The sequence below is a fragment of the Protopterus annectens genome, chromosome 1.part0 (assembly GCF_019279795.1).
Source record: "Protopterus annectens isolate FY-2018-M chromosome 1.part0, PAN1.0, whole genome shotgun sequence".
In the NCBI taxonomy this organism is placed as follows: domain Eukaryota; kingdom Metazoa; phylum Chordata; order Ceratodontiformes; family Protopteridae; genus Protopterus; species Protopterus annectens.
Genome location: NC_056725.1, coordinates 1,364,318,802 through 1,364,341,983, shown reverse-complemented (window position 1 = coordinate 1,364,341,983; position 23,182 = coordinate 1,364,318,802). Strand labels below are relative to the sequence as shown.

General features: G+C 39.2%; 1 protein-coding gene across 2 annotated transcripts in view; it reads right to left on the bottom strand.

The window, feature by feature from the left end:
* Nucleotides 1–23,182, bottom strand: part of FAM120B (family with sequence similarity 120B) — a 1,321,047-nt gene that overhangs the window by 631,322 nt on the left and 666,543 nt on the right. For both annotated transcript variants that reach the window (XM_044066895.1, XM_044066905.1), the window contains exon 6: nucleotides 8,352–8,444. In XM_044066895.1, coding sequence (XP_043922830.1) covers nucleotides 8,352–8,444 — 93 coding nt within the window. The remainder of the gene's footprint in view (nucleotides 1–8,351; nucleotides 8,445–23,182) is intronic.

The following is a 23,182-nucleotide window of genomic DNA, read 5'->3' as shown; positions in this document are numbered from 1 at the left end:
TCTAGATGTGGTACAGTAAATTGTTGATTTCTAGAAATAAAATTGCACATATTACATCTGTTACATGGAAATGTTCCATGTCTCAGAAACTGTCTAGAGTCCAATATCGATCTATTTAATTTATCGTTGCACAGTAATCTTTTCAGATTTTTGCTATTCCTATATCTAAAAACAGGTTTATTACCAACAATCTCTGCCACTTGTGTATCTAATAATAGTATTTTCCAGTTTTTTTCTAATTATATTATTAATATGTTTGATATCATTGGTATATCTGGTTGTAAAGGCTACCTTGATATCATGCCGATGAATTTTATATATGTTTTTAGTTCTCTGTCCTTCATTGATCTGAGATTTAGGACCGAAAGTTTGGCATTTTATTTCCTTAACCAGGGAATTAGAATATCCCCTGTCAATAAAGAACCCCTCTATAGAATTTATGTGCATGTCTCTATCTTTATTATTACTGCACAGACGAGATACTCTCAGAAATTGGCTCTTAACAATATTCGGAAATATGTGGCGTGGATGCATGCTGTTATAATGTAGTATTGCATTTCTCCAACATGGTTTCCTAAATAGAGTAGTGGAAATTGTACCATCCACCTGTTTAAGGATAGTAACATCTAGAAAATCTATCTTAGTTATAGACTTCTCTATAGTGAATCTCAAGAAGTCAGTTGTAGATTCTAGGTAAGGAACCAGATGTTTCAATAGTTCATCATCTCCTTTCCAAAGTATTAGTATAGCATCTACAAAGCGTCTGTATAGTATAATATGTTTGAAAAATGTACTATCAAACAAAAATCTACATTCCCACTGGTACATCACTAGGTTGGCATAAGAATTCGCACAGGGGGTGCCCATGGCTACTCCCCAGGTCTGTGTATATATACTGTCTTGAAATAAAAAGATGTTATTATTTAAGACTATCTCTAGTAATGTACAGATCAACATTTGAGAGGCATTATCAAGTGTTCCATCTGCATGTATGAATTCCCTGATAGCCTCGATCCCATATTCATTGGGAATAGCAGTAAAGAGATTTTTGACGTCTAATGATACCAGAATAGTTGATGGGGGTATAACATTTTCTATGGTTAAGGTCTGCAGATCTTTTAATAATTCATGGGTGTCCTTTAAGATAGTAGGTATGTTTCTAGCTAAAGGTCCTAATTTGGATTCAATATAGCGGGAAATATTCTCAGTTATCCACTTTTCACCAGACACTATTGGTCGTAAAGGAGGGGGAAAAAACCCTTTATCTACCTTGGGAAGGCCTTTAATCACGGGAATAAGAGGGGAATCAAGTAGGAAGTATTCATATAGTTCCTTCGAGATTTGTCTACACATTAAAAGATCATAAAGAGTGGCATGAATCTGTTTTACAATGCATGTTAATTGCTTATGTTCTGTATATTTATAAACAATATCATCATTCAGCATGTCAAGCATTAACTTATTATATAGGGTGGAGTCCATTATCACTATGCCTCCATCTTTATCAGCTGGTTTAAATACTAGATTCCCATCCTGCTGGAAATTTTTAAGCAGAGATTTTTCAGTTGCATTTAGATTGTGAAATACATGCTTAGATTTACCTTTAGAAAAATACTCATATAAGTCTTGTTCACATAATCTTACAAAGCAATCGACATTAGGTAAAAGGGTAGGTATGAACATACTTTTACATTTGAATTGTTCACCAGTATAAAAATTAGGCGTATTGGCATCTTTAAACAATAATTTTAGTGTTAAACTTCTTACAAAAAGGCATAAGTCAATAAGAATTTCTGAAAGGTTACTACCTTGAGATGGAATAAAGGAGAGTCCTTTGTTCAAAAGATCTAGTTCATGTATAGTCAGTTCACGACTCGAGAAGTTAAAAACAAGTTGCCTCAATTCCTGTTCTTTCTCCTTACTTCGGTGATTTCCCCCGAGTATTTCCTTTTTCTTCTTCCTCGACTGTTGGACCGCGACGATATTCGGGTTCTGTATTCTATTGGTAACGGTAAAAAAGTATTCAAAGTTGAACCTGTACCAGATTTAGGTCTTGCTCCAAGAGAAAGTGGTTCCTTTAGAGCCTGTTGGTTCGGTGGTGGTGTTTCACTTACTGGCAACTCATCTTGCTTCCCGGTACTTGATAATGTCGTCATTTCCGTGTTAACCAAATTCAAAGGCTCCGAAGAATCCATTGTGTTAATGGAGGTGTTATCAGCATGGGACAGATGATTTGATCGAGCATTAAATTGATCTCCATATTTGGGCCAAACAAAAATTTGTCCAGATAAAAAATCATGGTAGTCTCTTTGTAATTTTTTGTATTTGAGTTGTTGCAGTCTATCACTGTACGCGATGACTTGTACAAACATTGCATCAAGTTTTTTCTCATAGGTTTCTCCTTTGTACTGATTTAGCAGATCTTTGTGCAAAGCCTCTACTTTTGTAACTAGCTCATTTTCAATAGGAGTAAAGTAATCAATTAAAAGTCTTATATCTTGATTACTGGAATCTATGTTCAACTGTTGCCATTTTTTCAGAAGTTCAGGGTGACTATCTCCATATGTGGGCATGCATAAAATTCGCATCCCCCAAGGTATCACATGGAAATGATGGCAAGCCTCTAGATGCCTTCTCTGCCATATTAGTCTGTATAATTTATATAATTCATTTTCAAGTTCTCTGAGGCCATTATAAAATTCTCTAAAATTCTCCACAGTACCTGTTTTCCTTAAGATGGTAGGAAGATGTAATTCTAAATTCAATAATGGATTGTCACGTTGATGAAAAATGTTATTCCATTCTCTGGTGTTGCTCCTAATTCCAGGATTATAATCCAGTTCAATTGTAGATGTTTCCATCGTGTGGAGGTAGGGAATTCCAAAAAAATAACGAAGGTAATAAAAGTAGACAGGACGCTACCTTCCGAGGACTTCCACCAAAAAAGAGATCCACGTAGCAGCGAACAAAATAAGGTAGAAGTCACCACGATGATAAAAATATTATATTTATTATCGAAACAAGCGCTTTCACGTACTGCCAAGGTACGCTTCTTCAGGTTTATAAATTAATTCATTCTATTCCATATTTATATACTGAGTATTCTGTCTAATAGATCAATTAAACAATTAATCAATTTGTCAATTTAATCAAAATGGTTCGTCACCATTCAGCTATTTTGTTTTTGTTTTAAAGCCACATAATTCATAAATAAATGGAAGTATCTAGATAAAAATTCCCTAACAAAGTCTTCAACCATTTCATTAGTTGTCACGGTAAAAAGAGACTCGGCACGCAAAGCTACTAAAAACAGAGAATGATGGCTACAGCTTGAATACCATATGCATAACTGCCTTAAAAAATCTTGGTTATCTCTTATGTAACTCTTACAATAACCCAAATATTGATGTAAAACACTTTCTAAATATCGGGAAATGGACTGTGTAATCCACCCTCTAGATGAAACAATGGGCCTCATAGGAGGGAATTCCTTATATTTATGGATTTTAGGAAGCCCATAAAGCATGGGTACTACTGGGTTTGGTACATGAAAATAGGACAATAAATCTAATGAGAAATGTCAATCAGGATGCAAACTATAAATCTCATTATCAACTTTCCTTATAATATTTTGAATATCTGCATGTGTAACAGGTGCATATGTATCAATAACCGAAATCATATCTAATACATAATTCAAATAAAATCATGTATCCATTACAACTACCGTCCTGCCTTTATCAGTGGGTTTAATCACTATTTCATAGTAAAGTCAAATTCCTCAAAGCAATATTCTCTTACTTGGTTAAGTTACAAAAAAGTTTAGTTAATAATTTGTTACTGAACAGATCTTAAATCTCCTCTCACAAGTATTTTGAAAGGCTTGTATAATGTGATTACTTATGAGTACAAACATATTAGGTTTCTTATGTGGGATTCTATCAAACTGTGTCTGTTGTGGAAAAAAGAATTTCAAATTGAGTTGACATGTAAATAATTTTAATTTGGTTATATAGTCAAAAAGATGTCCATCCATGGCAGGAATGAAGCTAAAGCCTTTACTCAAAACCATAGTTTCCACATCCAGCAACGTGGAGTTGGAAATATTATATACTACTTCACTCCCTGTAGTTTACGACTATGCGTAGTAGGCCTGGGAGGTCCTATTCCCTTACATTTTGCATTCACCTGCTTCTCCTTCTCAGCTGTCATGTGGATAGATGTGCCACCATCAAAAAAGGTAGAGTATCAACAGGATCTAATGCAGAAACAAGAGTAGTATCAACAATCAGGGCAACTGCAGGTTTGACACCACCGGAAGCAATACTCCTAATGGTTACTTCTGCTACACCCCGCTGTGAAGCAGAAGTGACATCAGTTGAAAAATACTTAGCAATATTAATATTCTGAAAATCAGTTTTTGGCCAAAAAACATATGTTGCCTTTTCCTGAAGTCATTAGCATCCCTATTCAACTTACGTTTTTTTTGTGGTAATCAAATGTTCAAACCTATTAGTCTATCTATAGTAGAGTCATAATCGTCACATACACTAGAAAGGGAACAATGTTCAATGATTGCTTTCTACAACTCATGTACTTCCATTTTCAGCCCATTCTCCACAGACATAAAGTAGTTATTCATTAATAGGATATGCTCTTTACCCACCTTCAAATTTAACACCTGCAATTGTCGCAGTATCTCTGGGTAGGAGATACCATATGTGGGCATTTTCAAAATCCTTAGTCCACGTGGGACTAGGTTCAACTTAAGTAGGTGTCATAGAAGTCTTTCCCATTGTAATTTTTTTATACGAAATAAACTTATTCTCAAAGGCGGTAATGTTATCAATAAGCATATATTATTTTCTTTCTCTTCAAAATATACTTAATCAGGAGACACTAATAATTCTAACTTAAGATTTACTACATACAATAGATGTATACATGATATAAAAAGGATCATCTGAAAGCACTGGCATATTCTAGAGTTATTAAACTTGCCAGTAGGGATTATTGAAGAATGTCCTGCTTTTGGTTATAAAAGAAATCACAATGTAAAACAGCTGTTGTGTTAAAAGGAGCAAGATGTCCTGATTAACAATAGATATAGTCAGAGGAAAGAGAGCTATTCCTGTGGAAAATGTATTTTTTTAAGTATCTATTGTGCACTAATAATTTTAACCATCCAGTCACTGACAGAATAAACAAATACAATAGTTATGTAGATTGTGATTCCATCAATATAGTATATATGGCTTTATGCCAAGCATGTGTGACATTTTATGTCGGGAAGACAAATAGAAAGCTTAAAGAGTGCATTTATGAATATCTTTCTAACATAAAACATCAAATAAATACCAGTGCATTATACAGAAGTATATCAGAGATGCATTCTGTACAAGGTTTTAAATTTAAGACACTTGAATTGATTCCTGTAAGTAGAAGAGATGGTGACACACATAATACAACTGAATGTGCAGAATATAAGTGCATTACGACTTTAAGAGCTGACGTGCATTCAGGACTAAATTATGTAGTTAGGTTTAAACCAGGTTTAGTAAGCAGACAACAGTTTTAATATGGTTTTAGAAATATCTGATGAATAAGTTTACAAAAGACTGACTCATATTACTCCATACATATTTTATAATTTTTATATATTATAAACTGCAGTTTAACAGTTTTAGGTATTATGACTGTCTTTTAATGTGTATTGCTTTAATTATTTTTAACCAATAGGTTTTAATTCTTGAATAGCATGTTATACTTGTATACATTTAACTTTGATTGGTAATGATTTCTTGCAAACCTGAGAAGCTTTGGTGAAAGCTTGTTGAGCTTACTGTCTGGAATAAATCGATTTGAATTAAATGGCATTTTGGAATATAACAATACTACACTGGCATCCTGATTTTCCTATTTTGCTGTCCTCTCCTTGATGACTTGAGCTCTCTCTTGTTTGATTGGTTTAGGCAGTGAATGAAGGTATAATTCTTACAACAAATGTTAGTATCAAGAGCCAAACTCAGCAAGTGTAAAAAAAAAATGGATATCGCAGGGCCTGAATGGACCTTCCTAGCCCAGTGAGTGATGTCAAAATTTCACAACACCCACCAGCCTTGGTTACACAGCTCTGAATACTGGACCTTCAGAAAACTAGAAACTGGCCAGGTTGGAGATACCAGAAAAAAAACTCCTAAAAGTTACCTCCTGCAGAAGAACAGATGAAGCTGGGTCTTTTATGCTGAGCAAAATAAAGCACAACGCTGGAAAGCCATCTGATACTGACATTTACTGATGTTCTCTAACAAGCCTCACATCATTATTCTGTGCTTTCTGTTGTAAGCTGGATAACATCTATAACAACATCAGCATTTCTTAAACTGAACACTGTCTATACACTTATATAAATCAAGTATGTAGGTATTTAGTAGGAATCACCACATCATACATACTAGAGATATACAATCCTGTAGGTCTACAGTCTTCCATGTTTCACTACCTAGGTCATGTAAATCCTTCTGGTGGAACTGCAAAGATCTTCTTCAAAATTATAGGTGTCAGATGTAAGACCAAGGTGCAGCATCTAACTTTTAAAATGGGATGTAAAATTACAATTAGGTAAACTCTGACAACTTATGAAACTCAGCTGTATTAATTTTTTTGTATAGTAGATAAACTATACAAGTAATTAGCGACGACTGTTTTATATACACAATGTTAATTTGGATGAGTACAGTGAAGCAAAATCTAAGCCGCGATGGTACAACAGTAGCATTGTTGCCTCACAGCAAGAGGTTCTCCTGTTCGATTCTTGGCTGGAGTGCCTTCTGTGTGGAGTCTGCATGTCCTCCCCGCAGTCAAGTGGCCTCCGAAAGACATGCGTGAATGGGCGTGCCTTCGTTGAAGGTTGGGCTGGCAACTTGGCACCATAAAAATCGACTGCCAATCATTAGCGGATCAGAGTAACGCTGTGGCGACCCCTAACCAGGAAAAGGCAAAAAGACAAACAAACAAACAGTATAGCAAAATCTTAGCACCACTATCTGTACCTGGAATAGCTGGGGTTCTGCCTGGCTCCTTAGGTCATATCTAAAAAAGGCAATAAGGTTAGATACAGACAAGCCAGCTGAAATAAATGAATGAATGAAAGAAAGAATCAATGAACAAACAAAATAAGGCAAGGATTTAAACTCCCTGGACTGCACTGTCATAAACAATCCCACAGAATATTCCAAACAGCCGTGAGTGAGGCAGGAATTTGAATTTCTGAAATCAATAAATATATTCAAATATGAAGTGTACAAGAGGTGGAAATACCTCCTGAATGACCTTGCTGTGGATCTCTTTATGTCCTATAGAGTGGACTGCCTAGTTCCACTTTCTATTCAATTTGTGGAAGACGGCACTGTACTGAGTTCTCCTGTATATACTCACACAGGAAACAACCATGCTGGATGATCAAGATCCAACTCGCAGTAAGATGAGCTTATAAAATCATAAATATATAAATATTCTGAATTCCTTTGAGATTCAGGTTAAAAAAGAGTTCACCTGAACTCCCCAACAAGCTAAGACACACCTGCTTAAAAAAAGAGTGGCAATGAATCCTTAAAACAGGCTTCTTTAACAATATAATGAGGCTGTAGCAATTAGATAAGTTCCCCAAGATAATGTCTAATGCCAAAACTACATCCTACAGGAACCCTTACTCTTGCTGCATTGTAAACAGTTTACTGCTGCGGGACCAGTATATGCAAGTGAAAGTCTTAACCACAGCTGCTGACATGAGCCACTAGGGCCAGAAAAAAAAAGTATGGTAGGCACTGGATAGATTGAACTTAAACTGGTATAATACTGACCACTTCCACTGCTCTTAATTTTGTCAAGCAATTCACTTAATGTTTTACTCTCACATGCTATTACACTGCAGACTTTTGTGTAATACGAAAATGGGAATTATTTGTAATTTTTGTCTGTTATATAATTAATAAAGGTATTTAAAAGCCTGGAACAAATTGTGGATTCTACAATACCTCATCAATAACTCCTTTTTCTCTCTGAGTGAATCTTGTTTACTTATTATCACATCATTGCACTACCCAGTCATTTTAACTGAAGCCTTCTACCTGGGGCTTAGGTAGGTAAGTCATTCATTGACAGTCTCAGTCCCAATATGTGTTACATTTCAGATGCTAAAACATGTAAAATGCTGTAACAGATGTTTACAAAAGCAAAACTAGATGGCTCATACTTTCCAAAGCACCAGTTCAACTACAAGAATGTCAAATGGCATAAAACACTGAATAAACATTTACTGTCCAATGGAACTCAGAAGGTCAAGCCTGTACCTGTATTCCTGCAAGCTGTCTGGCAGACTTTTCCCGAATAGTGAGTGCTTGAGCTAAAAATGCATCAAAGTCTTCCATGGACAAACTATGGACCTACAACAGAGAAACAACAAATTCAATGCAAAATAAATTTAATTATTTACATTCTTGGAAGGGATGGGCTGCACAATGGTATGAAGTACCACTATTGACATCATAAGGCAATGTTTGCCCATCATACACATATACAGCTTTTCATCCAAAATGTAAACAAATTATCATTTTTCATCTTTTTAAGTAATTATGATCATCTGACACACAAATGTTTAAAAAAAAGTGTATCAACTGACTAAAACACAGCAAGCTTACAAGGATACTTTTTCCCACATATAAGCCTTCAGATTGCCTAGAGAAATCAAATGCCTCCAGTAGAACAAATAAGATCATGAGAATTTCTTTTTATCCAGATCTTGATATCATATGACTGTCAGATGTCTACATATAACTGTATATTATTTTCTATACAATAAAAAGTAAATCTATATACTTCGGACAGAGAGAGAGATCATATTCTTGATATTGCATTTACATTGTTAAAGAGGCACTTGTTGGCAGAGATTCATAAGTACTGTGTACCTGCTCAGTGCTAATATCTGAAAAGGATACTGCAGAAAGCACCACAGAGCTAACCATATATGTATTATGCAGTTAATAGCACCTGTGTATCAAGTATAAACAGCATTATGATGCAGTATGGCAGGTCCAGCATTACAGCAGCACACATGGCTGATGTGACAGAAGGAAAGCTAGCACAATCGAGTCAATTAACTCTCACATACAGCTCCAAAGTTTCCAATTCTCATACTGATTGTTTTTCTTTGCACTCTTCTTTTGCTCGGGCTCACTCCACTCCCCTACCCTAACCCCATTCCCACCCAACCCTGCATCACCTAGACTTATACAAACACTAACCACTCCCCTAACTTCCCCAATCAACAATCACCCTTCCTCCGCCAGTCACACCTGAATTAACCAATACAATATTTGTAACACTCATCCCTCCCCTCACACAACTTAACTACAACTGTCCTTAATCACTCTACTCCCACCACACTACACCAACACCCCTCTGTCCCTACATCTTCTTTATCACGCCATCCAGCTAACCTAACATTTAAAAAAAAAAGAATACACACCATGCTCTTTCTCCTGCCCACACTCTATCCCCTACTGCTATCAGCACACTATATAACATCCTACACTCACCTTCAGATACAACATGTCCATTGCCCCACACTATATTATACTAATACCAACCACTCCTCACTCTACTACCTTGCCATCTCCTCCCAACTCTACAATCACACGCCTATTGCATACTTCCACTTCAAACATGTAGATGTCAGTAATAAGATTAACCACTTCAGCAAACACCTTCACATACTTTTCAAACTGTCACACAAACATGCATTTATATTATTACAAATTCTCCATAATGGTGATATACATCCCAGTCCCGGGCCACATACTGCACAACATACCATCATGCCTACCATCCCACCACTTCCTCACATTAAAACTTCAGACCTTCTCATTCTTAACATGAATCTTAGAAGCCTAGTTAACAAAATCACAGACTTTCATGCAGTCATTGCACAATACTCAACAGATAGTCTTACAGCAACAGAAACTTGGCTAAAACCCCATATGAGAGACCCAGACATACTCCCACAGCGTTATTGCATACACAGGTTACACAGGATCAGGAAGAAGGGAGGCTGGGTTGCAATCTTCTACAAAGACAAGCTAAGCATAGACTACCTACCCATCAAATACCCTTATGATAACAAATTTGAAGTCCTAGTAACATGGCTCAGAATCAACCCAAAGAAAAATATTACCATAACGGGCCACTTACATACCTCCCAACAACACTGCCACTGAGGAACTCATAGCCTGAACAGCCTCAACCTACACCCACAAAACCATTATCACAGGTGACTTCAACTTAGACTGGAACCCTTGCACTGGTGATAACCCCTCCATCTTTATAAACCTACATGGTTTCTCCCAAACAATCCAGTTTCCCACTCAAACAGATAAACATAGCTAAAGGGAATCTCTATCTTAGACTGGTCACTTATTAAAAGTACCACCCACAAGTATCTCTCCGGATGCCTTCCAAATAATTTAAGTGACCTACCTACTTAATCCATCATCAGCTCAACCCACCCAGAACCACAAAGTCATACGAAATACCAAAAACTTCTCCAACGAAGCATACTTAGATATGCTCAATAAATGTAACTGGACACCACTCCATCATCTCCAACTCGACTAGGCCATAATATACTTCAATGACACATTTTTAGCTATTCTAAATAGCCTAGCAATAACTCATACATGTGTTAAAAATAAGATTGCCCTGGATATCGAAAGAAACCATTAGACTTCAAAAACTAAGGGACAAAACCTGGTTTCAATACCAGAAAACAAAAGACAATAAAACTCTGTTATCATACCTGCAGTTCCCTAATCAAACAAAAAAAAACTTAAACTAAACAAAAAAAATTATACATCTGTGCAAAACAAATATGAAAACAATGTGAAAAAGTTCTGGTAGGCAATTAACTCACTCCTCCACAAAGGTAAAGCCACAACCCCAGAACCAATAACCAAAGCGTGAGTATTGCCTCACAAATCAACACCTACTTTATAAACACAATCCTCTCCTTAGTTACAAGGAACAATTCCATCTGCTATCGCTTCCATCTAACGTGGAAACTAACAACTCTTTTGACCTCAAACTTGTCCCAACTAACACCATAAGAACAATGCTGAAAAAACTGAAACCTTCTTCCTTATCAGCTGATCAACTCCCCAATGAGTACATCAAACTTTCAGCCGATGTCATAGCTCTACTCATCTCCATTCTAGTAAATAGGTCTATAGCAGAACAATATGTCCCAAAATCATGGAAACTTTCCTATATCACCCCTCTACACAAAGAAGGAAAATCAATAGAATTAAACAATTACAGACCCACAGCCATCCTTTTCCCATGTCAATATTCTGGAAAAATGTATACACACTCAGTTATTACAATACCTGCTATCTCACAACCTTCTCTCTCCCTCCCAACATGGTTCCAGACTGAAACACAGCACCACCACAACCCTAATTAATTTCTCTAACACCATCAACCAACTCAGAAATTCAAACCAGCAAGTAGCATTGATCTTCCTAGACATGTCAAAAGCATTCGACATGTCTCCCATCAGGAACTCCTTAATACTCTTGCCTCACTAAACCTATCAAAGACTTCCTTCTCCTGGTTCCTAAGCTATCTTTCTGATAGACAACAAGCAGTAGGATGGAAATCTGAACTCTCACCACTTCTGCCTTTCTCAGAGTCCCCCAAGGATCCACACTAGGACCCCCTTCTTTTCACCATCTTCTGTAATGATCTAGCCTGATCCACAACACACGCTAAAGCAGCTAGGTATGCGGACGATTCAATTTTAATCTGCTTAGCAGATACCTTACCAGACCTCCAAATAGTAGCCCAACAAATTTTTAATGATACAGAAACATATCTCTAAGTAAATCACAACTAATCCTCAACCCCAAAAAGACACAGTTAATGCTATTTACGAGTAGCTAACAATCATCGACCACCCCTCCTTTCACTATTCTCTCAGCAGTCATCCAACCAGTTGCGCAAACAAAACTCCTTGGCATGACATTCGACAACAAACTCAGATTTGACCAACACACAGCCATCAGAATTAAGAAAGCTCACGTCAGACTTGGCTCACTGTACAGAAGAAGCCATTCCTCACTGACAATACCAGACTAGCCATATCCAGAACCTTCCTCCTCTCTACACTCCTATATGCTTTCCCCTTTTTACCAACTTAAAAAGATTAGACAACCAAATTGCAAAAGTACAGTTTTGTACCTACCATAAATGTAGATGTCCGAGAGGTATGCATCTGCAGTCCTAACAAATGGGTTGTCCTGTCCTCAGGCAGCCCTTCGGTCGGCCGGATTCCAAAGTCTGGGTCTGGCCTCGGCTGATGTCGCACTTCACCTGACGTCATAGCTGCAGTTCTTCGGGTATAAAGGTATCAGCCGACACCATTTTCCTCAGTGTTTCTTGCCCCAGATGCCAGGTGCCCTCTAGGAAGGCTAAATTTGGATAAATATAAAAGTTTCCAAATAACAGAGAGCAAATAAAAATAAACATGTATATACATATATACAAACAAATACACCATAATGGATTCCCCCAGCTAGCTAGAAGATGGGCAAATACCCTAGGAGTACCACAGAGGGAAGGAGGAGGGTAATCCTGACTGCAGATGCATACCTCTCGGACATCTACATTTATGGTAGGTACAAAACTGTACTATGTCCTTCAAGGATGCATCTGCAGTCCTAACAAATGGGTAGAATACCATAGCCAAACTGGGGGAGGAGGTAATAATAAGATTATGGTGTAGCTAAGATCCCTTGCAAAACAGCAGTGGCAAAACCTGCTCGGGATCTGGAGTATAAGGGTAGATTATAATGCTTGGCAAATGTATGCACGGAGCTCCAAGTAGCAGCCTCTAAAATGTCTTTGGTAGCCACTCCTCGTAAAAAAGCTGTAGTAGTGGCTGTAGCCCTTGTGGAGTGAGGTCTGATGTTTTCTGGAGTTGCCTTTCCATGGTAAGACACAATGAATCCTGTACCAGAACCAACAAACAAAAACGACAGTCCAGTAGGCAAACTCCACCTGAAGAAATAGTGATACGATATCACTCAAAACAGCTCACAATAAGGCTCCAATGCCCAAATCCACAAAACAGCAGTTTATTGACAACGCCACACAATTTTACACACGTTTTCGTCGAGCATATGACTTCATCAGACAAAGACTCAGTAAATCACACTGGTTTAAATACTAAAATAATTACACACATAACTCCCAATTAAATAATTAGTCACATTTAAAGCCACACTATAAATGTCATAAAATCCTTTTCATTTTCATGTATATTAAAAAAATTTTTTAAAAACCAACCATAAAACCCAAGCATATTAAAACAAAGGAGGCAATAATGTTATACATATATACATATTTGTATATCTTAGATTTTACAAAATACTTGCTGTTATTATATACCAGATAGTAAATAAATATTTCAAATTCTGTCAGATTTGAGCTTTAAATATGGGATAATGGACGCAGAATCGTTAAGCCCAGGAAATCTATTAGATTCTAACAAAATTTGCCAGTATGTTTCCCTATGGGATAATAATACCTCCCAGGGTCCACCCCTGGCTTCTTTGGAAACAGAATCCAATACAAAAAAAGAGAGAAGGTTCCTCCAGAGCATGTAATAAGGTGCTTATAAAGTGCATTATTAGTGTCACATTTTTGTATATCATAAAGGTGCTCGTACACCCTTCTACGGAGTTGCCTTTTGGTCTTCCCTACATAAAATGCCTGGCATGACTGGCACACCGCCAAATAGACAACCCCGTAGGAAAGACAATTGTAAAATTTTTTGGAAACAATCTTCCTACTTCTACTTTCCAAATACACAAATTCTTGATTGAAAATGTGTTTACACTGTGAACACCATCCACACAAGTCCCTTTACGGGAGTTTTCCTGATAAAATAGTTTAGTATCCTGCTCCAGAATTCTCTTAATATTAAGACCTTTCCTATATACAGTTTTGAAAGTAATATTCTTAAATCCACTAAGGTCTGTTAATTCCTGAAAAGACTTAAATTCCCTATCTATAATCCTACTTATGTTACCAATGTTACCACTGTATTCAGTGATAAACAATAACTGATTACTATAAAAGTCCATTTTGTTGTTACCCTACCCAGTTTTTGAAAGGCCTTGCCCCAAAATGGGCTTAAATCTAGTGGATCTCCCTGTCAATACTTCTTCCTTCACAGAATTTATCATATGGATGGGGTACCCCCTCTCCAAAAACATCTTGGACAACTTCTCACACTCAGTATGGAATTGCGGGTCCTGTGATGTCATACGGGAGGCCCTAACAAACTGTCCCTTGACAATACCTCTCTTTTGGAACCCTGGGTGTGAACTAGAAAAGTGCAAGTAACTATTAGAAAAGGTCGGCTTCCTATAAACTGTGGAAGTAAACCCTGATGTATCTTTAGTTAACGTAACATCCAAATAGTTAACATATTCCACAGATGTCTCATATGTGAATTTTAGGAAAGTCGTTGTACCCCTAATATACGTAATAAACTCATCAATGGTCTCAACTGGGCCCACCCAAAAAATGCAAATATCATCCAAAAACCTGGAGTAATGTATCCAGTTCTTTTCGTAACCCCTTTTATGAATAAATTTCTTTTCCCAAACGGCCATAATGATATCTGCATAAGTTGGTGCACAATTGGCCCCCATAGATACCCCAGTAATCTGTTGAAAATATTCACCCCCATAAAAAATATAGTTGTTTTTTAATACTAACTCCAACAGCCCAATAATCATACTCACGTCGTTATGAGTAATCCCAGCACATTCCCACAATGCCTCCTCTAACCATTCCAATCCTATGTCCGTAGGAATTACTGAAAATAAATCAACCACATCTATGGTTAGGAACATAAGATTTGGCCTGCACAGGTCATTGGTAATACTCCGCAAAAATTCCCAGGAATCTTTAAGGAGGTACAAATCCCTCCCCCAAACCTGCTTAAGCTTCCAATCCAGGAATTTTGAGATGGAATGTGTCTTAGAACCCTGTGCGGCTACAATAGGCCGAAGAGGTGGATCCTCCACACATTTGTGGATTTTAGGCACACCAAAATAGTGGGCACTTTAGGATAATTATTTTCTAAGAATGAAAAAATATCAAATTCAATAACTTAGGAATTACTGAAAATAAATCAACCACATCTATGGTTAGGAACATAAGATTTGGCCTGCACATGGTAAGAGCAACAAAATCTAATGCAATTTCCTATCCACTTAGAGATTGTCTGTTTTGAAATTGCTTTTCCTTCCATTCCTGTTGCATATGCTACCAGTAGCTGGTCAGTCTTTCTATTGCTCTTGGTTCTGTCCAGGTAGTAGCGCAATTGCCTATGTACATCCAAGGTATGTAATAGTCTTTCTCCCCTGTTCTGTGGGTTGGGGAAGAATGTAGGCAGGTGGATAGCTTGGTTTAGAGATACCCTGGAGACCACCTTTGGCATAAAAGTAGGATTAGTTCTCATGGACACTCTATCTGGATGGAAGATAAGGAAGGGCTGTACTGCCATTAATGCCTGTAATTCAGAAACCCTTCTTGCTGAAGTGATTGCAAGCAGGAAAGCAGTTTTCCATGATAAGTACTGTAATTCTGCTGTTGCTGCTGGCTCAAAAGGAGGGAGTGTCAACTTTTCTAGCACAAAGTTCAAGTCCCATGCGGGCAATGGTGGCTTCCTTGGTGGTTTTACATTTTAATTCCTCTCAGAAACTGCCTGAGTAGAGGATGTGAGAAGACTGGAGGGTCCATGTTGTATTCTGCTGAAATAGCTGATGCATGAATCTTGATGGAAGAATAGGACAGGCCATTGTGGAAAAGTTCTGCCAAGTATTCCAGGATGTTAGCTATGTTTCCCAGTGACACATTTTCTCCTTTTGCTGCACTCCAAATGAGATATCTTTTCCATTTTGCTGAATAAGTTTTCCTTGTTGAGGGTCTGCGAGCCTCCAAGATAATGTCTTTAACCCTTTGAGATAAATCTGGGTTATTTTGTCTTATGCAATGTTCCAGGCAGCTAGCTACAGCGTTTTTAGGTTTGGATGCAGGGTTTTGAAGTTGTTCTGTGTTAACAGTAAGGGAACTAGGGGCAAAGGCCATATTTGTTCCTGAGACATACTCCTCAGTAATGGGTACCAATGCTGCCTCGGCCAGTCTGGAGCTATCAGGATGATCCTTGGACGGTCTTCTTTGATCTTCAATAGCACCTTGTGCATCAAAGGAAGAGGTGGGAATGCATATGCTGTCAGGTTTTTCCAACTGAAAGATAGGGAGTCCACCTTCCAAGCAAGTGGGTGGTATGCCCTTGTGCAGAATATTTTCACTTGGTGATTGTGTGGGGATGCGAATAAGTCTATTTCTGGTAGTCCCCATTTCCTTGTAATGGATTTGAAGATGTCTGGATGTAGCATCCATTCGTGGGCATCCTTGGTAGTTCTGCTTAGGATGTCTGCTAGTATATTTTCTTTTCCTGGTACAAATATTGTCTGTAGCTGAATGTTGAAGCTCAGGGCCACATTCCAGAGGTCCATTGCCATCTGGCATAGAGGGTATGAATGTGTGCCTCCCTATTTGTTGATGTACCACATAACTGTGGTGTTGTCCGTCCTTATCAGCAAATGACCCTGTCGAAGAAACAGTCTGAATGTCTGAATTGCCAGTTTCACTGCCAGCATCTCCTTTTGATTTATGTGTAGGTTCAGCTGGTCTTGAGTCCATAAGCCTTGTATGCACTTGTCCAGCATGTGTGCCCCCCAACCGAGGTCTGAGGCATCCGTGGTGATAGTCTGGCTTGGTTGAGGGCTGTGGAAGGGCAGTCCTTTGTTCAATTGACAGGCCTGAGCCCACCATTGGAATTCTTGCTTCAGGCATGGAATTATTGCAATTTGGGTTTCTAGGCTGTGCTTGTGCTGAGACCATAAATTCCTTAGGTACCATTGCAACTTCCTCATATGTAGTCTGGCATGTGGAATCAATATTATGCAGGATGCCATGTAACCCAGGGCTTGCAGGACTTTCCTTGCTGTTAGCTGGTTCTGTGTTGTCAATGCCATGAAATAAAGAGGAAGGTGCTTCTGCTTTTCTGCTGTGAGGGATGCCATTTGATTTGTTGTGTCCAGTTCTGCACCCAAGAAAGTTATCCTTTGGGATGGTATCAGCCTTGACTTTTTGATATTGACTGTGTATCCCAGGGCTTGCAGTAGATGAATGACCTTTTTCAAATCTTTTGCTAATTTGTTTTTGTTGTCCGCTTGTATCAGGCAGTCGTCCAGGTAAGGGTGAATTTGAATTCCCTGGAGCCTGCAATGAGCAATTACTGATGCCAGGCATTTCGTGAATACTCTGGGCGCAGTAGATAAGCCAAAGGGCAATGCTGAGAATTGATAATGCTCTGATCCTGCAAGAAATCTGAGGTATCTTCTGCAATTTGGTCTTATGGGGACGTGCAGGTATGCCTCCTTGAGATCTAGAGTTACCAGCCAAGACTCCTTGCCCAGCATGGGAAGAAGCTGCTGTAGGGTCAGCATTTTGAATTTTGGAACAATGAGATATGTGTTTAGAGCGGACAGGTCGAGAATAGGTCTCCATTGATTTTCTTTTCTTGGCACCAGGAAAAGTCTGGAGTAAAATCCTTGCCCTTGTTCCATAGACGGTACCCTTTCTATAGCTCTCATCCTTAATAAGTGGTCTATTTGTTCTAGAGCTTTTGTCCTTTGATTTGGAGGTAGGTTTGGCATTCCTCTCTTCCTTGGTAGAGTATGGAAGCGAAACCTGTAACCTTGGTCTATTGTCTGTAAAATCCATTTGTCTCCTGTGATGTGATGCCAGTTTACTGAAAATAAGGCTAGCTTTCCGCCTAAGGGTGCATCTAGTTGTTCCCTGGTAGGCGGTCTCAGAGCCAAGTCACTGTGATTGTCCTGTGGAAGTGGTAGTGGCTGGGTCTGTGGCAGTACTTCGCTGGTTGTTAGGCTGCCACTGACGTCCCCTGTAGGCACCTCTGGATTGACCCCTGCCTCTTGGGCGCCTATTCCTGCCTCTCTGTGCTCTGGTGTCTGGAAAGGACCAATTCTTGGAAGGCCAGTTCCTACTAAACCTTGGAGGCTGGACCTGTAAGAAATCCTTGACTGTCTGGACAGATTTTGCTTTCTCTTACACCTTCTTCAGCACCTGCTGCGCAGGGGAGTCAAACAAATTGAGCTTATCCATGGGAGCATCTAGGAGATTTGATTTAACATGGTCTGGTAAGGACTGCTCTTTTAACCATGCATGCCTTCTGATCACTGTACCAGTCATAGCTGATCTAAAGGAAGCCTCCAGTGCATCATAGCCGCATTTTAAGGAATGATTACTGACCTGCTGAATGTTATGTACCATTTCCTGAAGAGATTTTTTGTCTAATGGTTCAGGCGAGGACAGTGTTTTAGTTAACTGATCTAACATAAATTCCTGATACTGAATCATGTGGAATTGACAGTTTAAGGCCCTAGCCGAAAGAGTAGCAGAAGTATAAACTTTTTTACCCCATCTCTCTAAGGCCCTAGATTCCCTTTCAGAGGGGAGGGGTTTTTTGGCAGAGGTAGCTGCTACTGCCTTGGGTCCTTGAGAAATAGTTTCAGAATCTGCAAAAGGAGCCTTGTACAAATGATAATGTGTGTCCGGAACCCTGTAGTACCTTTCGGGCTTAGCAGGGGCCGGAGGAAGAGAATCAGGAGCAGTACAAGCATCATTAAATGCATCATCCACAACAGTAAGAACTGGAGGAATGGCTAAAGGCCTATGCTGTGGCAAATGCAAAAAGGTCCTAAGCCTTTTCCTAGAGTCTGAAAAATCCTGGCCCTGCCATTGGAATTGTTCCCTCATAGCATGCAAGGTTTCCCCAAAAGAAAATTCCTCAGGCGGAGAGGCAGAAGGAATGGAATCCTCTGCATCAGAGTCCTCATAAGGAGAATAAGGGCCCTCAGGAGGGTTTGTATTTTCTGAATCATCAGAGGAGTAATCTGAAGAGACTGGCTCAGGGGGCTCTGCTCTAGGCCTCTTCTCTGGAGGTGGGTGAGAGGCCCTGTCAGGGTGAGGTTGGGATCCCCGGATCAAAGAAATGAGATCCTCTGCTAGGCTAAGCATTTGAGTACTAGAGCTAGGCCTGTGAGAGGGGGTCTTAGCAGGCACAGTCTTGGTTGATTTTGCTGCTTTAGCCCTGGCGAAAGCCTTAATCGACATGGATGCAGGGGGCCTAGCAGCTCCACGTGCAGGAGTAGAAATATCTAAAGGAATAGTATCAGATAAATCCTGTGAACCTGCAAGAGCAGGTGGGATTTCAGTAGCAGATTCAGCCATGCTGGATGAGGCCTCGGTAGGCGGCAAGCTTTCGGCCGAAGGAAGAACCGTGGACTCTGTTTCAGCCGAAACCGAGATGCTCGCGGTTGACTTAACCGCGGTTTCGGCTGAAACCGCGGACCGCGAGTGTCGGTCCTTTTCCTTGCGCTTTTTAGTTAATTGCGAAGTCGGAGTTTCCGACGGCATGTTATAAGCAAAAGCGGAGCCGAAAAACTCCTCAGCAAATTCCGACCGACGTCTAAGAGTCCGTCGGTTGAAAGAAGCACAGGCTAGACAAGCTGCTACGTCGTGGTCTGGGCCTAAACAAGGTAGACAGTAAGAGTGGAAATCTTTATGAGGTATTTGTTTCCCACAAGTTAAACAGTTATTCACTTTTTCTGACATCGGCTGAGGCAAGAAAGAGTCCCCAACGGGGTACTTAGCTTTTTAGAAGTCTTCGGTAGTAGTAATCCCTGGTTCTGACCGACCGGCACTTGCGAACAGCTTCTGCTTCGGGCGCCACACGGCAAGAAAGACTGAGGAAAATGGTGTCGGCTGATACCTTTATACCCGAAGAACTGCAGCTATGACGTCGGGTGAAGTGCGACATCAGCCGAGGCCAGACCCAGACTTTGGAATCTGGCCGACCGAAGGGCTGCCTGAGGACAGGACAACCCATTTGTTAGGACTGCAGATGCATCCTTGAAGGACATCTTGCTACAACAAGATAGCCTGCTTCGCAGCCAAACTTCCCCACCAAACCCACCACTGTATTGCTCTACATAAATTAAATTGGCTCAAGCTACCTAACCTTCTCCATCTCCACCAACTTAAATTCACACATGATATCATCTCTACCAACTTAAATTCACACACGATATCATCTTCCATCCTGACAATTGCCCATCCCTCAAGGAACTTGTTGTTCCCTACTCATGCCCACGAAGTCTAAGATCTGCAGACAGAAACTTTCTCACAGTAAACAAAGCTAACAACATTCATAATAAAGCCCTAGTCTCAAATCAAATAGCCAAAGCATGGAACTCTACCCCACAACCTCTAGAACTGACCGGAATCTACCAATTTCAAACAGCTACTATTTGAACATCTATCCAAAAACAGCTATGCCAGAAAGCACTCAGTATTCCAAATAAGGATGTCCAGCTGAACCTTGGCATTGAAAAGCTGCTGTATCTTTCTCTGGGATACGCCTTGGCCACCTTCAGAAGAGGAGCCACCACTCCTCCTGCTGATAGGCAAACACAGGTCACAAGTAATTCTTCCAGATCATGTCCAGCAAATGAGCCTTCATGCTCCATAGTGAGAGGCAGATTTGGTGGTAACTGGTGACTAACAGCAGTTACAGCAGAAGCAGAGACTGAGATTGCCTGGAGTGGTCTTCACCCTCTTACGCTTCCAAAACTGGACTTGCAGAAGGAAAAAGACAAAAAAATTAGAAAAACTCTTCAGACAGTTGTATGACAAAAACAAGAGTGCAAACATGAAATTAAATTCTACAAAACACATGCACACAGAGCTGTCTGAAGAGGAGCTCCTACTTTCTGCATCAGCCAACCACTTGGGTGGCCATACTGACATGATTTTATTTGACTGGTGCCACATTTTTTCCCACACTGCATTCTGTGTCAGTTAACATAACATTACACTATCTTCTTCCTCCCCGTTTTTTGCACATTCATTTAAAATAACAGTACTCAGAATTATTGCTTGCTTTCAGAATCTCTAAAAAGTGTGCCAGTTCTGCAACTAAACCTTTGTTTTGTGTTACTTTTCAGGTGTTAAGCACCCTCTAACAAGCCCTTTCTTCTTCAGCTACACTCTTTAAATAAAAGCAAGGAATTAAGTCAGCTGCAGAGATTCCTGTTTTGGCAGTGGTGTCAGGTTTCTTGAAATTCCAGACACTACACTGTAACAGAGCTGTACCTTGTGGAAAATCCAGAATGCTTATGTCCCAGTGTGTATGAAAGAAGGCAGCCAAGAATGGCACTGCAAAGTAAGAGTGGTGTGAACCCCACAGTTTCAGAAGCTTTATAGCTATGCTAAGAAGGGATGAAGAAAAAGGCTATAAATGCTTTGCTATGTGAGCTTTTCCTTTGCTATGGAGTTCTCTGCAATACAAATATTCCTATACCACAAAAAGTGTACTGTCTAGGTATTCAGTGCAGATGATTAAGCCAATACACTGTTACCAAGCTTTATCCTGTAGTTCTGGTTTCCTCAGTTCCTACCTACTGTGTGGCTCTGATAAAATTAGTTAAACAGACAGTGTTCCACATCACATCTGAAAAGATGTATCTATGCCTAGTTCAAAGACTGGCACAATTTTGAGGAAAGTGCCCAAACCCACAACTTCTGCTCTTGCAAGCTGTTTGAATGTCAGGAGGAAATGTGCACTTCTAGGATACATAAATATGCAGATACATTTTAACAACTATGCCAATCTATACAAATTTGCAGGACATATTGGCTAAGAGTTTAAAACACAAAACTATGATGTCACTGACAAGGATACTGCCACTTATCTTCCTGAGTGCCAAACACAATGTGCTTAAGTGCTGATCTTCAGCACTGGTGCAAGAGGTTTATTTACCTACAGTTTGATAACCGGGCATGTGAGCTGGTCCACAGAAACTTTTTCTGACATGACCCAGACAATCAGCAAGAGAACTGAATTAGTAATTCAAATTTAACAAAGATTAAAGAAGAAATATACCTGTTCATATGGAATAAGATACAGCTGATATACTGAAATAATACAACTGTAAGTATCCAAACCAAACTGAGACAACTTCACAGTGTAAGAAATGCCAAAAGTGAATTTATGAATGAACAAAAAGAAGATATGCTTGACTTGACAAGAGGGATGTGCAAAACATTCTATTAACATAAGTACATACAATCACTCGGCATCCATAACTGGCATACGCAGTCCTAACGCAGTATCTATAAATGGTGGGAGTCCAAATTACTTATATATATATATATATATATATATATATATATATATATATATATATATGTATATATATATTATGTACACTAAATACATTTTAATGAAATTTGCTTAAAAATACCGTATGTACACTTAATATGCTAAACAGAGTGAAAAACATTCTCAGACACTGACTAAACTTAGTGTGATTACGGAGGTGTAAATTGAAAGCAGAACGGTGTGTACAGGTGTCTCATTTAATCACTCCCCTTAAAGCACTTACAAGTAGCATCTTTGTGGTGGCATTCTGAGAGTAAAGTTTTAAACCCCTATAGTGAGTCTTGCCTTTTTATCTCAAGTGGACCTTTATTCCATAATGCTGGTCCAATTGTTGAGAAGCCCCACTTTCCAATGACAGTTTTATATCAATGTCTAATTAGTGAGATACTAATATCTTTGCTCCTTCTTAGTTGGCGTATTTGCTCCCTAATATAGTTTTCTTTTTAGTGGAGAGCAGCAGCCTTCATTCAGGACTTTGTGTATACGGCTACCAAGTAAATAGGTTGCCTTTTTGGCTACAGGAAGCCAATGTAAACTCTTCAGAAGTTGACCGTGGTGCGAGTATGAGTCTGCTAGTTTTGCAAATCTGCAGGTTCTGTTTTCTGCTATTTGTAGCCTATGAGTATTATGGGCAGAAAGACAAGTAAAGGTAAGTCAAGTTTAGGGAAGAGGACATTTTTAGCAATGGCTGCATAAGCAGCCAGAGGGAGAAGGTGAGAGAACCTGTAGAAAAATGTCATC